Here is a 16569-nt window from a genome sequence, read left to right on the forward strand (position 1 = left end):
AAATAGAAAGTTTTGAAACAAAACACTGCCATCTCATGCTACTGTCAGCAGAAGCCTGACTAGAGGAATTGGCATCATAAAGGTAGCAGTTCCTTTTGTTATATGGAGCATTTCCCATCTGATGGCTAAAATACTATGTATGGGACAACAAGACCCAAGAAGTCTTCATGGGTGGGCATATTAGCTAATGTAGTATACTTTATTACATTTTTCACACTGGTAACTTTTTTCAACACATTGTGTGGAACTTGATAATTTTCAAATGCAGACCAACTATTTTAAAAAACTAACCCTACTCCCATTAAAGCTCAAGAAAACTTGAGTAGCTTTTAAATGGTAGTCACTTATAACAAAATCAACAATAGCAAAATTGGAAATTAACAAAACAAACCATCTCAGAAAAATGGACAACAAACTGACCTTCATAGACTTCTTCAAGCTTTGAAAAAAGATCACAGTTCCACACCTGCCTTCCAATTAGCACTCAGCACACAGCAAACACGTTACTTCCCCAAACACCCACTTTCCTTCCCTTTTGGAAAGCAAAGAGGAAAAAAAAATCAGCTGACCTTCTGAACAGTAGTAGTGAGATCCAAGCATAACTGAATGATTCTGTTCTTCATTGATGAGAAGTCAGCAATACCAGTAAATGGGGTCCTGTAACAAGAGAAAATTCTTCTTAGACTGAAGGGACAAGTCTTCTCCTGTCCTACCATAGCATTGAAGAACGGCATATAAGAATCAGAGCTGTAACTCTGACATCCACAGAAGTGCAAGGACAGTTTTATGATATAAATATTCCTGCTTCCGTATTTCCACTTCATCCTTGCACCAAAATAGTGTATGTCTAGCCCTGTGGAGAGCAATTTCAGACATCAAAACCTGTAGAAAGATTTTCAGTCAGTTTTCCAAACTATAGTTGTCTCAGCTGCATGCTCAAGTCAGACCACACTGACTCTGCTGTAGAAATCGCAACCTTTGGTTTGCCAGTGCATAGTTTTCTACCTTCCAGTCTTTGATTACTGAACTCAGACCTGAGAGAATAATGAAGTGAGGGAGTTGAGAGAAAGTTCTATTAAATATATTCTTTTCATTCAGTGAAAAAACACTGCACAAAGTTTATCTTGCGCAATAACTTCCTTCTAGAGAAAAAAAACGAACACACAAGTTCAGTAAGGCTCAATTTTCTAAGAGACTTATTATGGGTAAGCCAGATTTAGAGCCTACAGAGACTCACCTCAGACACTCCAGACAGCTTAAAGGGTTTGAAAGCTACCCCACCTTCTTTGGAAATGGAAAAGGCAGTTGCCTTGCTGACGGAGAGTTGAAGAAGAAATTTAGGGCAAGGTGCAAGCACCAAGGTGAAAGGAGAGGAGTAGGTGAGAGGCACAAGCTGTTAATGTCACTGCAGGGATATTCAAGAATAAAAGCTCTCCTTGCTAACAGTCCTCATGCAGCTCTCCTTCTAACCTTCCTTCTCAGGAAAGCTGGCAAGGGTCTTGGGACTTCATGTCCATCTATTATCCTGTCCAGCACTACGGCCAGAACACTATCATTTCTGTTGCCTGTTCGCTTCTGCTGCAGCTGTCACAAAACAACTCTAACTCTTGCCAGGAAAATTAAAGAAAAAAAAATATTCTCTCTTCTACTCCTCTCTGTTTTTCAAATCACAGAGCTAAGGCCAAAATTTCAGCAGAACATTAGATTTTTATTATTACTATATATTTATTTAAGGAAAAAAAAAAAGGCACCTGCCAATGACAATTGATGTAGCTGGTGAGAAGAGGAGAGGAGGAAGTCATGTATATGTGAAAATCTGGGACTGAAAACAAGTCATTTCCCCTGAACTTGAAAACTCATTACTTTTATAAATACTAGTTTGGATGCATTGTTACTAGTTTCATTGGTTTTGACAGAAATGGAAATGCAAGAGTAGATGTCCTAGGTAACTAAATTTGTCCACCAGAGATCTTCTGGAAAAATCAAAAAAAAAAAAAAAAGGTGACTGAAATCAAGAAGATCTTTACCACAAGCATCTAGAACTTACTGCTATAATGAATTATTTCTCCTTGCAGGGTAAATGAAAATATAAGGCTTTTATTCTTACCTGTCCAACCACGCAAGCAAGGCTTTAGCAGCACCAATAAGCTCTACCACAGAAGTAAGGAATTCATTGGGGGGTTTTCGCGAGGTATTCCCATCATAAGTTGAACTTTTCCTACGGCTGCAGATGTAGTTTTGCAGATTATTGGATGACGCTCGCAGCTTGAGAACCAAGTTCTTCATATTGTCTGTTTCAAGGCCATAGTTCTGCAAGAAATATTATGAAGTTCAATAAGTCTCCCTATCAAGATCCTGCTATTTATTATACCCCACACTCCAAACTCGGACATATTGAAAGGTCTAAGGGTTAACCCTTTAAGTGGGGCGGGGGGGCAAAAAGGCAAGTTGAGATGTTTAAAAGTGATCTCATCAAGCATAATGTAGTTTACTCAAACATGCAGTTTGAGTAACGGAGCTGTGTTGTTTTTGTTAAAGGAAAATATTTTTTTTCTTTTTTTTTTTTTAAAAAATGTGATACATAAACAGTGAAGGAACATTTCATTCACAACTACGGATAGTTTAAGCTGGCATGCGATAAAAACATCTACAGGAAGCAAATGTAACTTCATAGTTAGAAGATGGAATAAATATTTCAATCATAAGTTTTCAGTAATGATGTTTCTTGATTATAACAGTGCAATTATTTACAAATTTGAGGACTGCATTAACACTGTGCTTAGTAATTGAATCCACAACATATTTTTCATTCAACACCATTCAAAAGTTTTGAAATGTAACAAATCTGCAAGTCCTGCCTGTAACTTCAAGTTTACAGATTCAAATACAACCGCACCACACTCCATAAGATTAAAATACAATTGTTTGAAGCAAAACATTGATTGTCTCATTCCAAACATGTCAGAAATGCTACACTATATATCTATTCCAAAGGCAACTCACTCAATTTTATAACAGATTTTTTTTCTTCTTGCTGTCAGTGTGCAGATGCCATGAGTTACAAGCAATACTGGTTACCGTTTGCTTTCGAGTTATCCTACAAAGGTGGGCATCTTCTGTGGGTATCTTCTGAAAGTTATGCCCCACACAATGCTCAGGTCTTTTAGACTAGATTCCTTCTTCCTTTCCCTCAGAAAAACTAAAGCAACTAAAGCAAACCTTAATATCATTCAACTCCAAGCCTCTAGGAGTTCCCAACTTGTCCACCTAGGATCATATCACCACCCAGGCTGGTGGGAAGCTCAGAAGATCTCAGTCCAGCCTCCTGCTCACAATAGGCTCAGCTGTGAGCTCAGACCAGGTTGCTATGGGCTTCATCCATATGAGCTTAAAAATTTCCAAGATCTGAGACTGCACAGACCTCCTGGGCAACCTGATCCATGGTCTGATTCTCCTCAGAGTGAGAATCTGTTTCTTTAAACCAGCTTGAATCTCATTTCAATTTTTTTAATTTTAGATTAGTTAAGTTGAAAGAGACAAAACACAATCTTTGCTCAAAAATAGGCCAGTGGAAGAAGTTTCAGCTACACAGCTGCCTTTACAATACCCACCACCTCCTATAGAGAACATCCCAATGAAAGCAATTTACACGTTCCCCTCCTTTCCGTGAGGCCTCTTGGCAAGGAAGCATTGTGAAAGTACAGCCAGGAGTAGGGGTCAAGAGGATATATCCAACAACAACAAAAAAAGACAACAACAACAAAAATGTTGCAACAGCAAAGGATATCCTTAAATTTTCCAGGATCACAGAGAGGGAAAGATTCAGATTAATAAATAATGTTAAAGTACTTGCATACTGTCATTTGTAAACTTTTAATTTTAACGAAAAATACAAGACCATCCTTTAGGTGCATTTCTTGCAACCAGTTTCCCCAACAGTCTCTCATAAGCACATCGCAGCCAAGATGTCCAGTCACTGCACTAAACTTTCCTGCATCTCCCAGAGACTACCTATGGAGGGCACCTTAGATACCTAAACCACCAATTCATGCTCTAGGAAAAGTCATGACTAAAAATTGTGTCTATCTAGAACAACAGAACATTACAGCTCATCAGTACAGGGAACTGAATTCTCCAACTTAAGATCAGCCCGAGGAATGAACTTCTTAAGAACAAATGGTCATCACAACCCAAACCACCTTTGTTCCAAAGGCATGCTGCTGTCCTGACCTGTTTTCTCTAATGCACAGAAAACATTTTGCTCCTTCACCAAATATAGCTTTGCCATAGTGCACATTTTTCTTTTCACTGAAAGAGTGGGAAAACAAACAGTATTAACAGAATTTGTGTACTCTGGCTGTAATTCTATCCCAGTTGACACTATTCTTGACCATCTCACACAATCACCTATTTCTACTCCTTTGCTTGCAGTGCCACTCTTGCTTGCCCAATCTGTTGGATTGTTGGTTTGAGGAACCAAACCGTTTAAAAAAATATTCCCTTTTTTATTGTAGGGTGTTCTCAGCTGGTTTAGTTCCCTGAGGTAACTCACCTCAGGGTCATTTGAGTGCAAGCACAAAGAATCAATAACCAGAGCTGGGGGGGAGCACCTGACTTAAATTAATTTAAATTGTCACGGAGCTGGAGCCTCAATTCAGGACAGATAGGAATGCTGATAGTGTGGGCAGCACACCAAAAAGCCCATGAGCCCTCAAAGTGACACACGCTTCTAGTGAAAAAACTCAGCAGGCTTTTCTGAAGCATTCTACAGAACTGAGGTTATAATATCTAACAGATTATGACTTAAGCAACCAGAAAGTTTTAGACGTTGCTCACGAACCACAGAACACCTTACATTTTCTTATCGCTCCAGAGTGAAAATATCAAAGTTACTTTCATCAAAACAGCGGCTGAAGCCAGCGGTCAAGAACACCTCATGTCAAACATTCCCAGCTCATTACTCATTAACCTGGGCAGCCCCACACAGCACTAGAGCAAGAGAGAGCGTGCACGTGTGCATGAGAGGGCATGCGCACAAAAGCGCACTCTTTCCAAACTCCATTACGCTTAATGAGAAATAGTACACTGACCAAATAATTGCTCAAGGTCAGGCTGCTGAAATAAAAGAAAAAATAAAGCGTGGTTAACCGAAGTCAAAAGAGCACAGGAGTCGTGTCCCAGCTTGACTCGGGCCGATCTAGAGCTCGGCTATTGCCAAGGGGCACTATCACCTTCCCTTTCACAGCCACCCTCACATGCTGCAGTGTGAACAGCTGGCTCTGCTGGCTTATCCAACTGAAAACTAGCTCTGTGAAAAGAAATGAATAAAAATGGACTGAACACCTGTTCAACAGCAGATTCAACTCACTGTATGCCTACATAAGCACTGGACTTAACCCAAGGTTACAGCCACCATTCTTGCTCTCTCGCTTTTAACAAAAATGTTTCCTAGAGAATCCTCCCGAGCCCCAAACTTCTTAATAAAAATTGAAGTTGAGACCTCTAGAAAATTGTAATCTTTTCAGCTGATGCATAGGTGTGGTGCTTTCGATAAGAAATAACCACATGAGTCTTCAGGTATGTAAACTATTCAGCTTGGGATTTAAAGGGCAATTGTACTTTCCAGGTCAATTTTGCAACACCTTTTATAAGGATGACAGCAGTAAGATCTCTATAAAAATGCTATCCTGGAGTTACTTGGTACAATGACCTTGTTGTACAAGGTTATATTTTGCTGCACTGCTAATGTGCTGGCATAACATTACTACTAGTAAAATATATATATATATATATATATATTTTTTTTTAATTGCTTAAAACTGAACTCTTCATTCTAACCTCAGGAAAAGTCAGCTGCTTTTTTGTTTCCGAACTCTACCATCATACAGCTTAGTTAAAGATTCAGAAATCTATTCCAAAGAATACATTAGAAGTGAATCTGTTCTCATATAATTTCCTGTTAATGCCTGCATTATTTTATATTTATTAAGCCCAAACAGGCAAGTCTACTCAACAGGGAATGATGAGTAAGCACTCAGATTCATCACCATTCTATATGGTTTTGGTCCTACATATTTGACTGGGAAAGCTTATTTTCTGGATCCTTGCCCCTGCTGTTGTGGTTTTGCATGAGTTTAAAAAGCACATTTATGTATACTTGTTGCCCTTTCCCAAAACACTTCAGTCAACTAAGAAGTATCTTCCTCCCATCCCTTTTCTCACCCAAGCAAATACTGTCATCCAGAAAAGATGGAGGTACACAAGTTGGTGTGTTTGTGGTTTTCTTTGTTTATTCCACCCACCCATCCCCTCCAGGGAATTCAGTTTCTTTGATATGTCCTCTAAATTCCCTAAATAAGATTTTTCTGAACAGGTGTTGAAGACGCTGTTGCATCAGCTCAAGAGCAACAGAAATGCATGTTCACAAGAAACCTTCACCTTTTATCCTTTCTTAATGCCTCTTCAGTTGCTGCTTTGTTGCATATGTTGCTGCTAAGGTGACATCAGGAAACACTGCCTAACAACCAAAACAGCAAAGGAAAATTCACTTTTCTTTTAGCTATATTAATTCTGGAGTTTGTTTACCGCAGCAGTAGACATCGTATCTTCCAGACATTTTCAGTTTGACAGTGTAGAATTCATGCGCAAGACGGCCCTATCCCTACAAAAATCTAAGAAAAAGTATTTTTGGTGTCATTTCTCAAGGAACATACTACCTTCACACTGTATTTTTTCTCCATTAGCCTAACAAGGCGGGAAAGTTCTGTAAAACAAATGCTTGAAAAGAATTACCGCAAGAGAAAGACGCTCCAAAAACAGCTACTTCACTGCCTTTGGAGACTCGAGTGTTCTTGCAGTGTGAGGGAACCAAAGCATCAATCTGAAGGAAGGTCAGCTGGAAACCCGCCAAGGCAAAACTAGACAAAGGGGTAAATTCTTCTCAAGAACTCCGGGACTGGGGAACCTCCGAAACAACACAGAATTTCTACCTATTGCCAAGAACAACAACTTGCAAAGCCTGACCTCAGGCCAGCCCAGTCAATGCCACATATCCACAGTATGAGTTAAAAGCGTAGTGGAAAAGTCACAAAAGGCAGGTTCTTCGTAATGCCTTTGCTTCTTAATTCAAGTTCCCAAAAATTAGGGAATCGTCATCACATGTATGCAGACAAAAAAGAAAGCACTAGATCATAGCAGTACCTCAACCCATTTTCAAAGAACTAGTACAGGTGGAACAGAGAAATCTCTGTACTCTCACACAGAAAGAAAACAGACCAACAAGGAAAACTGGCTGTCACCAGAATCCAAGACACACCACCCTCTTGGAAACAAAAATCAACACTGGACTTTCCACCACTATCCCAAAAACTTCAGGGAAGGGGCACGCAGAAGGTGAGAAAGGGCATAGATAAAATACAGGAATTCTTCCTCCACTTCTTAAAAGGGAAGAAGGACATTTTGGCTACGCTATGTGAACTCTGTCTAATGCATTAACTTGAACTGCATTTCACAAAGGATTTCCAGAAACGACTTTGAGGTCAAAACTTTTGTCTACAAAGGAAATTAGAAGGAAATTGTAGGAGATAAAACACAGCTTTAGGTTCTGGCGGTCATCCAGCTTTGTTCATTTTATTCTAATATTTTAAGAAGTAAGGAAAAAAGTGCCTTCGGGGGCTGCCGCATCCAGTACTTTAGTCAAGACTGTATACAGTACACAGTACATTTACTAACTCGTCAGACCCCTCACTTGTCCAAGAGATTATCCCCTCCCACATGAACTGGATTTCAGGCTAATTCAGTTCCTCTATTAGATTTTCACCTTACAAGTTAAAAAAGGTGCTATATCAAATACTGAAACAAACAAAAAAGTTCTGCAAATGTAAGAGCAACTCTTTGGGAGTTTTCTTGAAACACTTCCCAAGAGTTTCAGATTATAAACAGCTATTTTATCAAACACATTTCTTTGAGCCTGGACTAAGCAATTTGTTCCTGATTACGGAGGACAAACAACCCCGGTAGCACGTCCCTGCAGCCAATAAAGCACGTGCCACACGGGCCATAAAGACTCTCCATTTTAAGAAGAGTATGCTGTGTGCTGCGAGCCTTGCCTAATGAACAGAAGGCAGGCCAGCACTGGCCGAGGAATCGCAGGGCACCCTCTCCCAGCCCTCACGGCTGATCTCATTGTGTATAACTCTGGTGCTTGCTCACTGCATTACATCAAACACGTCTTCAAGACCGTGTCCAAAGTATGGCTTTTAAATAAATCCTGCACTGATGATGCTGCACAGCAAAACAATCTGAAATATATTAATTATTTTTGGAGTATGTTGCTTTAAAAGCATCTGCGCTTTCAGGGTAAAACAGAGGAACAACTTATGATCTGAATCCCATGAGCTGAACTCACACTGTAACTGAGTAATCAAAACATTCCTTATTTTAAGAACATCTTCGTTTTGTATGGAGACTGCAAAAATTTTGCTCTCAACTCATTTCAGCTGATGTGAGGAGCCATTAACAGCTGTCATTTCATTCCACCCTCTACAACAAATTCACCCTACTCAGTAGCAATTTTAATCACTGTTTAATCACTAACAGGACCCACATGACCTAAAAACGCAGCTCAGCCAACACATCTCTTTAGAAGTGCAACTGAATCAGCACTGCCTCTTATCAGGAAAATGTTAAAGAGTTATTTACGCAAAGTTTGCGAGAATTAAACAAATTCTTACAGTTTTCTTTTACTATGATGTGCAACAGAAAGCAAGTGTGAGAGGTATTCTGATTTCATTAGATTTGCCTTTGATATTCAGAAGAAAAGCACTTTAAGAAATTGTGTGTGTCTGTTCACCACTTAACTAACCAGTGCACACAGGAGATCCACAGCTTCTAAAACCAGTTCTTGGTGTCCAATCCGTGTGATACCCAAATCTTCAAGATCCTGGTGAGAGATCTGTAACAGCTGTTCACCATTTATCTTCTCCCGTTCAAACTTATGGACATACTGCTGCAGGCAATCATCCAGGCCTAACAAAGCACAAGAGAGAGAAAGAGTGTGAAGGGGACGTGATTACACTTGCTGTGTTTTCTTTCCCTTCCCCACCCCATTAAAAAAAAAATACAAACGGTGCAAACAGAACTGCAGACAATATGTGGTGCCAAACCATGAAAGAAATGAAAGAAACTTGCAGTGAGACTGAAGATTGGAAGTCGTACCACAACAGCGCAGCAATGGAGAGTTCAGGTTTTGTGGATGTTGGGGTCACCTGAGTCAAGGCGCAACCCATTTTGCTCTTTGTGGATCGGGATGAGGCAAGAACATCCCTTTGGTGTCAGCACACGCAAAGCTATCACGAGAAGTGCATAGACAGACTCAGCTCTCACAGTTACCCAAAACCCTGAAGAGCAACCACAACAACAACAAGAAATAACCGACCAAAATAAGTACAAGGCAAGGAAAGAGCTTGCCCAGAGCCCTAGCAAACAAAAAAGAGTAAAACCCCACAGTCCCCCATCCACTTAAATATAAAAGGGCTGAATGATGAGAGGAAAATGGAACAATCAAAGGCAAAGCAATCAAAATGATGTTTGGCTCAGGTCTCATTACTCCCTTGATTTATGAGCCCCTACAGCTTCCTGAATCAGCCGTTCTCGCCCCCTTGATAAGTTAGCAGCATACATCAGCAAGAAACCTAACTTATTTTTATAGTAACAAAGTATTTTTAAAACATTTTAGAGCATTTGTCTGTCACACCAATATACTTGCTTTAAATTATGACTATATGATCCCATTTTCTACAGTATCTTTTCCCCTCTTTTGTTGCTTAAACTGATTAGAGAAAGGATTTTTCTCTTTCATTTGCTTAATTAAACTTTGTGTTAATCCCATTTTCTTCTGCTCATTTTGTCTGTTCTTAAATATCTTGTGGGCAGCACAAGCAGGAAACATTTGAAAGCACAGGAGAAAACATTTGGATGGATGTATTATTTGAAAGATGCAATGCCCTTGATGTCCTATTCCACTACAACATATTAGCTAGAGCAAAAGGAACAGATTCAATTAGATTTGCTTTGTAGCAGTAACTCACATTCACTGAAAATAGTTGACACAAACAAAATTCAGATTACATACTTGGCATCTACTTTGTAGCATCCACAATAGCTATGCTGTTTGACAGTTCAGTTTTAAACATTTGAACTTGTCAGTGTAGAAAGGATGTTTATCCATTATGTTGGCTCACAAGGAAGCCACGGAGATGGACAGGATGTTGCCTGCTGCAGATGAGAAACACCAACAGCCCCCTGAACTACACAGAAACTGAGGACAGCGGACAAGCACTCAGTTCAAGTCGTCAAGCTGCAGTAGCAGCCTGGAAAAGAAGCACTCCCGGCACATGCCAAGAAAACCATCCAGACAAATCACCCGGGGGGGCTCCAGGACTCACACGATACGTGCTCACTTCCTAACAGCAGCCCGAGCTGTCACTGCTGCCGTGCAATGCCTGCTCACAGGAGATCTGCAGACTACGAGCTCTCAGAGGCACAGGCTTACTTAGCAGGCATCACCTGCCTTTGTAACTCTCACCAGGAAATTAATAAGGACAGACAGCCTGGCACTTAAGTCACCCCTTTATAATATGACTTGTGCGAGCTGAATTTTTATTGCAACACATCAAAATCTGGCTGGACAAGCTCGACTCCTCCACGTGCAGAGCTACTGGTGTGTACAGCTTGATTTTTAAGCATAATTATGAATGTGAAATCCCGCATGCAAGATGAGCACAGTCTCCCAGGGCTACAGTTGTTTGGGGCGCACTCTTTTTTCTTCCCATCTGTCTTGGCAAGGCCTCATAAATTTTGAAAATTGAGCCCAGTGTTCTGTTTCCCACAGGCACCAATTTCTCCCTTAGGCTATACAAACTCTTTTCCCAGGAAAAATAATAAAACGATCTGGCCTTCATTGTTTAACAATTTATTTTTTTAAAACAAATTCTCAACCGAGGCTGACATACAGAGCACATATTTGGCATTCCCAATTTTTAATGCTGTCTTGCAGACCACTGCTTCCCATCGCTTGCCATTGAAAGTCTCCATTACATATTGCACAAACGCCTAAAACGAAACACTATTTAGCATGCAGTATTTTTGTATTTTTCAAGTTTCTTGGACACATTGAAGCTTTTGCCTGCTATCCTTTGTGTGCGTTGACTAACTTTCTGGACCCTTATTCTGTGCTAAAACATGAGACTTGTATTTGTATATATCCCCCCCAAAAAAATACAACTATGGTTTTCAGCTTGCCTGTGGTTTTTTGTTTTGTCTTTCTTTTAATTCATGCTTGTCTGTTCTTGAAGGTCTATTACATCTTGACCAGCTACTTCTAAACCACATTTTTAATAGGTGTACTTAATAACAATACTTCTCTGATCACACAATAGGACTATTTTGTAAAGTAAAACATTACAAAATCATACAAGTGTTAATTCAGAACGGTCAATACAGAGGCACAGCTGCTCAGACAAACATATTTAAGTGACCGAACCTATAAAAAGCAGGAAGTGAAGACAAACCCACACACTTACGGCAAGCATTCGCTAATGGTTTAAGATGTTCTTACTAATATCAGTGTTACTACTTCTTCTAAGAAACATATGGAAAAATCTTCAACATTTTAATTGAGATTGGAACCACATTTATAGCATACTGTTTAATTTTCTGTCATATGAATGTAGTGTTTAAACACCACATGCAAACAACAAAAATCCTATTTCCCCAAGAGGGAAAGGAGAAAGGAGGAAAAGTGACTCATAAATCAGTTCCATAAAATAAGCTAAATAATATTAAAGTTTAAAAGTCAGCACTGAAATGTCATTGGGAATCTAAATGTTCTAATTGTTCCCTTCTTCCAAGACATCTTAGTTTTTTTCCCTTATTTTCATTTTGAACTTCAGCATATCATTTAGACTTTGTATTACCCATTAGCGAAATCTAGATATTTTTGAGAAACTTAGATGAATTATAAGCTACAGAAGCAGCCTACATTACTTAGAAATACACTTTCCAAGTTGCCAGGTCTTTTTCAATAGGTATCTCATAACCGACAGGGACACCCAAGTTGCACAGGAAATTTCTACCTTCTTATATGTACAGAACTTACTGTTTGCTCATAGGTTATACAGACAAGGCAAACAAAAACCTGCTGTAAGTCAAGCTGCCTCACTTTGTAACAGTCCAGGGCATATTCTGAAATATGTTATCAATAAGGTGGCTGAGAAATAAATTCAGCTAGTTCAGCAGTGTAAATTCAGACATATCCAAATAAATCAGTGCAACATTAGCAGGCTCAAGCAGAAAAATAGGTGTTAGTATTTCTGCAAAAATACAATTAAGACTGACATTGGAAAGACATCTACATTCTCCTTTACCCACTCAAAAGCCCTGCTGATGTCTAAACTATTCATTTTATGCTCTACATATGTTTAAAAAGCATGTCTCAACTGCACGTGAGAAATCTTTGTATCATTTGATGCACATAAATGAACACCATACATGAAAGATAGCATCCTTCCTATTTAGGAAGAGATGCTAGAAAATGAGGGCAGACGGAAATAGAAATACCAGCTGCAATAGTACCCATATTTTACCATAACAGTAGCAGTGATTTTTGACTCAAAAGGAAAAAAAAAGGAAAGTACAATACAATGGTATTTGTATCTTGAAAACCCTTTCAGGAAGAGGACTGTAATTTGCACAAAACTCCCTCCCAAATTTTGGCAGGTGTAGAGATGTGCAATAGATCCTAAGAACTGTCTAGACTTTTCTGTCTAAAATAACCTTCTACCAACACGCAAAGCATCCCAGAAGATATTCAATACCTTGCACTCATGCAAAAACATTAGAACAGGACTTACACTTACAGATTTGCACCGATAGCAATCTCAGTCTGTTTCCAAGACTAAGAAAGTTATTTTGAATAAGAATTGAGGGGAAAAAATAACCTTGAGGAGGATAAAAAGTGGGGCTTGGGTCCAAGCCATAACTATCAGTTTACTATTCAGAGAGAATTAACATTTCTACTGTTGATAGAAATCAGCCATTCAGCAGTGACATATCTGATTACCAAAATACTAGAGACACTACTAGTACGGTCATTGAGTAGTTTCATGCTTTTACTCAACTTCTGTGCTGGACATCAGCAACAAGTTTACCTACAATAAGTCAATAAAACCAGTTAACTAATGTATTATGGCCACAGGCCAAAAAACAGCAGACCCTCCTTTTCTCTTCTTTCTTCCCTCCATCCCACTCTCTCTTACTTTCTTCTCCGGTCAGACTATGGACAGTCGATATACTCAAACATGACTTGGGGGAGAGGAGGTGCTGATAGACTGGGCAAGGGGATGGATAAGGAGGAGGAAGAGAAGGGAAGTAAAACCTGGAAGGTGACTGCGATCGTTTGCTGTAAGTTCATGAACTTGAATAGATTCTCAGGGTAACTCATAAAATGCGAAAGCTGACATAAGGGAGCTGGCAGAACACAAGCCACTTGAACAGAGGAAGGACAAGACCTTCCCCTCCATACAGTACCACAATGCCAATCATCACTCACCGCCTGAAGGAAATACAGCCTCATTACTGTGAATATGTACTCAATCTCTTGTTTGGCTGTGTGACTCTTTACCAAATTGACAGCAGCTGATGTCCCAGCATAGCTGTAGGGTTCAGCTATGCCCCTCAGCCCATTGAGGGGCTCCCAAGGACCTTGGATAGCAGCCTAGGTGGGACTGCCAAAATTTTTTTTTGCCCCATCCCTTTAAATAAAGACAAAAAAAAAAGTGTTGTAAGAAACTGACCTTTCCCAATAAGAAAGTCACTCTCATTCTAGTTCTCCCCCTTCAGGGTCTCCTCAGTTGCTAACTCTGGTCTCAAAAGACTCTCTGCACACACCAATCCATGCACTCTAGCTTTGAAAGGCCATCAATTCTATGAGAATATTTGGCGTACCCCATGAAACATGCCATTATATCATCATTTATATTCCACTTCCTTTTATTACTTACTGTGACAGCTTCCTTCCTTCATTTCCTTCACCTATTTCCATGACTGGAATTAAAGAAAAAGTAGAAGGGGAAATCAAGTCAGCAAATGAACATTAGAAAGAGGAAAGAACCAATTCATCATAAGCACGTCAACCAGCACCTGAGAAGGCAGATAAAATTAAGGAAAAAGAGTCTGCAGGACAACTGTGAAAAGCTAAAGTAGCTCAGTGAAACAGGTACAGAGTAAAGAGGAACAAACTGAAAAGAAGCTCCAGGAGAAAGAAAACAGACTTAACACGCAGTTTTCTTTAATATTAAATTTGTTCAATGTAGTGGGAACACTGTTTCACTGTAACACTGTGGGTGCCATTTTCCTCTGCAGACAAACAGAGCCAGTGGTAACTTTAACAAGGAGTTCAAGGTCCTTTAAAACAATGATAAAAGATAAACCTAGAGCAGGCAACAGAAACTTAGTTTGATAATAAATTGAGCCCTAGGTAAGACCTGACTTTCTAGGATCCATATCCCTGGATTGTTTCTCAGCTATCATGAATGTTTTAGCATTTATCTTTCCACAGGTTTTCAAAACAAAAGTCTAGTTATCATTTGGTGTGAGCCATTTATAGGGGACAGAGCTCAAACACTTCAGTTTACCAAGAAGAAAAAAAATAAAGGCCTTCATGAGAGATTTGGAATACTGTCTAGTGTACAAAGGTAAAAGAATCTCCTCTTCCAATTTTTAATCCAAATATCTTCACAACCACTCATAGCACCATCACCATCGAAAGTATCAATGACTTAGGAAAAGAAGCAACACCAGAACTGAAGAGCAAGAACAGCTTAATACCAGCATCACATCTCCTGCATAAAATAGCTCATCTATAAAGTAAATTCTCCTTACGTAGCCAATTGAAAGTACCTCTTCCACATTTCTGTTTCACCACCTGCATCCTAACCAAGCAGGAATGCCCAATGCCTCACCAGGAGTTAGGCCTAGTTTTGCTGGGGGCAGACATTGCCTAGAGCAGTGAGAATGGTTCAAAAGCTTCCTGCCCCTTCCCTCCCATTAAGCGGGGATGGAGCCAGATGAATTGCCAGCCTCTCCCCACCAGCAGAGATGCAAAGGGCAACGCTATCACAAAGGTCACACCAGGACAGAGGAAAGGGCAAAGCCTTCAGTTTTGATAATGAATGCCTTACTGTCCCCTCTATAATCTCCTATGACTGACAGTTGCACAGAAAGACTTCTGCAACATGTTCCTATTGTATTTCCAACTAACATATTTGGCATGTAAAAACAGACTACTTATACACGTGTTCATATCATCTCAAAATAAATCCATTCATTAGATTCCAATCCATCCATAAATCCCTGGGCGTCTCTTGAATCCAAAACTGAAAGCTCTGCCTTGTAATAGAAGAACTCATGGTTAAATTTGGGTTGTAAACCATCCTGACCAGGACTGTAGAGACTGTTTTTAACCTTCAGTCACTCCAGTACAGATTATAATCTCAGAAAACAGAGTAGAAGGCCTATCAATACTATTTTCAGTCCTCTCTACAAAGTTAACAATTGAGAACATCCCAGCAGTCCCATTACCATGCTCCAGACTGTACACTGCAGCACAACTACATGCTTCAACACTTCACATGATAGATAGATATATAAAGGAAGAATGAAAATTGCTTTTGTCCACACACCTGCTGAACCCTTCGAAGTACTCTAGCAAGTTTGCAAAGCAAGACCTCTCTCTACAAAAAAAAAAAAAAACGAACAAAGAAAGAAAAGCGTAACCTACTTAGAATTCCTTCACAAAATATTTTCCGAAAATTAAGCAGACATAGGTAAAAGCAGGGTCTTTAGAGAAGAAAAAATAGTAGGGAGGAGAAGGATACGATAAATATGATAAAGGGCTATAAAAAAACACAAGTGGCAGAGTAATACAAAGGAGACCTGACTGTACATTGTCTCTTCCAGTACAGGAGTTAGGGAAAGCAAACGAAGCCAGCACATGACAGGCCCAAACAAGCCATGAAGAGTGATTCTTCATACAGCAGCATGCAGTGAATGATCAAAATCCACATGGGTTCAGGGGAAGGTGAACAGGTACATGACAGAAAATGCCTCAGAAATCACGTCTGACTCTGAAAGACAAACAGAAACAGTTGAAGGCTGGAGGGAGACTGCTGAGGGGAACACACACTACATCTTTCCTACAATCCTCCTAAATACATCCCTTTCTGGCAAAGGCACAAGATGGGATACTGAGCTAGACAGAACAGGACTTCCACAGCTGTGCTACGTGCAGCACCAAACGTAAGTGGCAGCTTGCTTTCAATTACTTCTACCCAAAGGCTTAAGAAAATTGTTACGTCTTCACTATTCAAAGCCACTGCTCATGTTAGTATTTACAGTAACAGTAGCATAAGATTTTCCCCAAAGTGCAAAAACTCTCAAAAACAGAGAAGCAGAAGAATCAAAAAAAAAAACGGGGCTAAACACCTATTACTGAATTGTGATATCAACTTC

The 16569-nt window shown here is 39.7% G+C and overlaps 1 protein-coding gene across 5 annotated transcripts in view; it reads right to left on the bottom strand.

Annotated features, from left to right (window-relative positions):
• Nucleotides 1-16569, bottom strand: part of CNKSR3 (CNKSR family member 3) — a 57643-nt gene that overhangs the window by 16950 nt on the left and 24124 nt on the right. For 3 of the 5 annotated variants that reach the window (XM_080585250.1, XM_080585252.1, XM_080585253.1), the window contains exons 2-4: nucleotides 8864-9027; nucleotides 2108-2310; nucleotides 570-657 (exon numbers count right to left, since the gene is read on the bottom strand). In XM_080585250.1, the coding sequence (XP_080441376.1) occupies nucleotides 570-657; nucleotides 2108-2310; nucleotides 8864-9027 (455 nt within the window). Of the gene's footprint in view, nucleotides 1-569; nucleotides 658-2107; nucleotides 2311-8863; nucleotides 9028-14060; nucleotides 14104-15993; nucleotides 16398-16569 lie in introns of those variants that run through there. The other 2 variants (XM_080585251.1, XM_080585254.1) reach the window with 2 other exon arrangements.

Source organism: Anser brachyrhynchus (assembly GCF_964034855.1).
Source record: "Anser brachyrhynchus genome assembly, chromosome: 3".
NCBI lineage: Eukaryota > Metazoa > Chordata > Aves > Anseriformes > Anatidae > Anser > Anser brachyrhynchus.